We start from the raw sequence: 2,542 nt of genomic DNA, 5'->3' as shown, positions 1-2,542 counted from the left end.
ATAAGCTTTGGTACATTTTTCAGGCTTTATCTATTATAAAGGACCTCTCTTGGACAAACCTCTCCAAGAACACTCCCTAATAATTCCCCTGGTAGAATTATATATAGATCTAATCTAGATGAGTATTTTAGATGAATATTGTCTAAATATAGGAATAGATGAAATTAACTGCCCAGTAGAAAAATTGAAACTTCTGGATAATAGTAGATACTTGTTCCTCTTCAGGTACTTCCTTGTCTAATATAAGACATTTTCTTTTCCTAATCAGTGTTACTGGTTTAATACTGTTACTTTTGTTCCTGGTATGTAAATGTATATTAGATGTAAAAAAAACAAAAGTCAAGACAAAAAGACTCAGATCGTGGTGGCTCAAAAATTAGAAAAGATCCAGAATACTTTTTAACAAGGACATATAGGATCTGACAGCCTCCCATTTACCTGCCCTTTAAAAATAAATAAATAAATTATATATATATATATATATATATATATATATATATATATATATATATATATATATATATATATATATATATATATATATATATATATATATATATATATATATATATATATATATATATATATATATATATATATATATATATATATATATATATATATATGTAGTTTTATTGATTTCAGAGAGGAAGGGAGAGGGAGAGAGATAAAAACATCAATGATGAGAGAAACATTGATTGGCTGCTTCCTGCACGCCCCCTACTGGGGATTGAGCCCGCAACCCAGTGGTTGAGCATCTACCTATGAACCAGGAGGTTCAATTTCAGATCAGGGTAGGGTGTATTAGTTTCCTGCTGATGCTGTAACAAATTACCACAAACTTAGTGGTTTAACAAAATCCACACCAATTTATTATCTTGCAGTTCTGAAGGTCAGAAGTCCAAACTAGATCTTAGGGGTCTAAAATCAAAGGGTGAATTTCTGCTGGAGGTTCCAGGGGAACATCCACTCCTTGTCTTTTTCAACTTCTAGAGGGTGCCTGCTTTCTTTAGCTCCTGGCCTTTACTCCAACCTCTGCTTGCATCATCACATCTCTTCCTCTGACACTGAACCTCCTGCCTTCCTCTTATAAGGACCCTTGTGATGATATTGGACCCACTAGATTCCAGGATAACTTCCCCACCTTAAAATCTTCAATCGCATCTATAACATCCATTTTACCATGTAAAGTAACATAGTCACAGATTCTGGGTACTAGGAAGAGGACATTGGAGAAGGTGGGGGATGCCTTATTCTGCCTTCCACAGGGAGGTCAAGGGAGAGGAGTTATAGTTGCAGACAGTTGTGTCTGAGAGAACCTCACTGAGACTGTGAAATCTGCCTCAAGATCTGAAGGAAGGGAGGGAAGGAACAGTGTGGATATTAGGGAAGGGCATTCCAGGAAGCAGGAACAGCCAATGCAAAGACCCCAAGGTAAGCCATTCCCTTTTCCTGGGACCTCCTCTTCCTTGCTGCTCCTGAACAACAGGTGCCTCTGCATCTTGCTTGAAGAGCAGAAAGGTTTGAGATCCCTATTCATCATTGGTCTCTTGGCCCAGTCTGTATTTCCCAGGGTTCCTCAAAGGGCAGATCAGCCTAGGGGGACAGGCAGGAACCTGGATCAGAAAGGCAATTGGGCCAGTCCTCCCCTCTACCCACAGTCCAACCCAGCGGTCACCTGGGGTCTGGAGTGGCCCTGTCCTTGTAGCGTTCGCCTGCGATGCCACTGGCTCAGGGAGGCACTGGCCTCGGAACTGAGCTCCTGTGGCGCTCGTCCAGCTTCGGGCTGATGGTGGGCGATGTGGTGCAGGGCCCCAAACCACGTGGTCAGGTAGTAACCAACTAGGGGCAAGAAGAAGGGGTTGATGCAGCTCTCCCGGCTTTCCTGGTGGCCCGAAGGCCCCTGCAGTTTGCCAGCCTTTCCTCCTGTTGCAGGTGAGGCTGTTTGGGGTGCCCCCCTGTTGGGTCCTGACTTCTGGGGATGGGGGCTCACCTTCTCCCAGTAGCTCTTCAGGATCCAGGAGCTCCATAAGAAACTCCACGTCCAGCTGTGTCTCCCCGATGTCCGGACTCCAGATAAGCTCCTCAGTCAGCGCCGGCAGGAAGGCGTCGGCGCCCAGGGGCTCTGGGGACGCCAAGGGCAGGCTCTGAGCTGGATGGGGATGTGCAGGCCCCTTCCATCCGGTCCCCAGGACAGCGAGCGCTGGCTGCCCCTCACTTGCTTGGGGTGCAAACGCCTCTTACCTGATCTCCAGGCCTGCATAGACACCTCACATAGAACATGCCACCCTCGCCCCTGGACGTGCACACAGGCACCTCCTAAATGGCTCCTACAACCCTCAAGGGCGGTCCACATCCAGGTAGATGCAGACTCCTCCTCCTTTACCTTGTTTCTCGCCCGAAGCCAGGCCCTCGTAGATGTCCCTGCACATCGCCAGCAGCAACGCCACCTTGCGGCGTGGGGCACAGGCAGCGTGGAGGTGCCGGAGGCGTGAGTGGATGCGGCTCCGCAGGGTGGGAGTGGGGGCGGGGCCCTGTCCCT

General features: G+C 46.9%; 1 protein-coding gene across 1 annotated transcript in view; it reads right to left on the bottom strand.

The window, feature by feature from the left end:
- Positions 1 to 849: 849 nt before the first annotated feature.
- Positions 850 to 2,542, bottom strand: part of RINL (Ras and Rab interactor-like) — a 7,806-nt gene continuing 6,113 nt past the window's right edge. Inside the window, exons 8-11 of the mRNA XM_014533132.1 lie at positions 2,387 to 2,540; positions 1,994 to 2,125; positions 1,679 to 1,842; positions 850 to 1,596 (exon numbers count right to left, since the gene is read on the bottom strand). Coding sequence (XP_014388618.1) covers positions 1,540 to 1,596; positions 1,679 to 1,842; positions 1,994 to 2,125; positions 2,387 to 2,540 — 507 coding nt within the window. The 3' untranslated portion in view covers positions 850 to 1,539. The remainder of the gene's footprint in view (positions 1,597 to 1,678; positions 1,843 to 1,993; positions 2,126 to 2,386; positions 2,541 to 2,542) is intronic.

The sequence above is a fragment of the Myotis brandtii genome, unplaced genomic scaffold, assembly GCF_000412655.1.
Source record: "Myotis brandtii unplaced genomic scaffold, ASM41265v1 scaffold947, whole genome shotgun sequence".
NCBI classification, from domain to species: Eukaryota; Metazoa; Chordata; class Mammalia; order Chiroptera; family Vespertilionidae; genus Myotis; species Myotis brandtii.
Note: the sequence above shows the minus strand (reverse complement) of the source record. Positions and strands in the feature narration are given on the sequence as shown.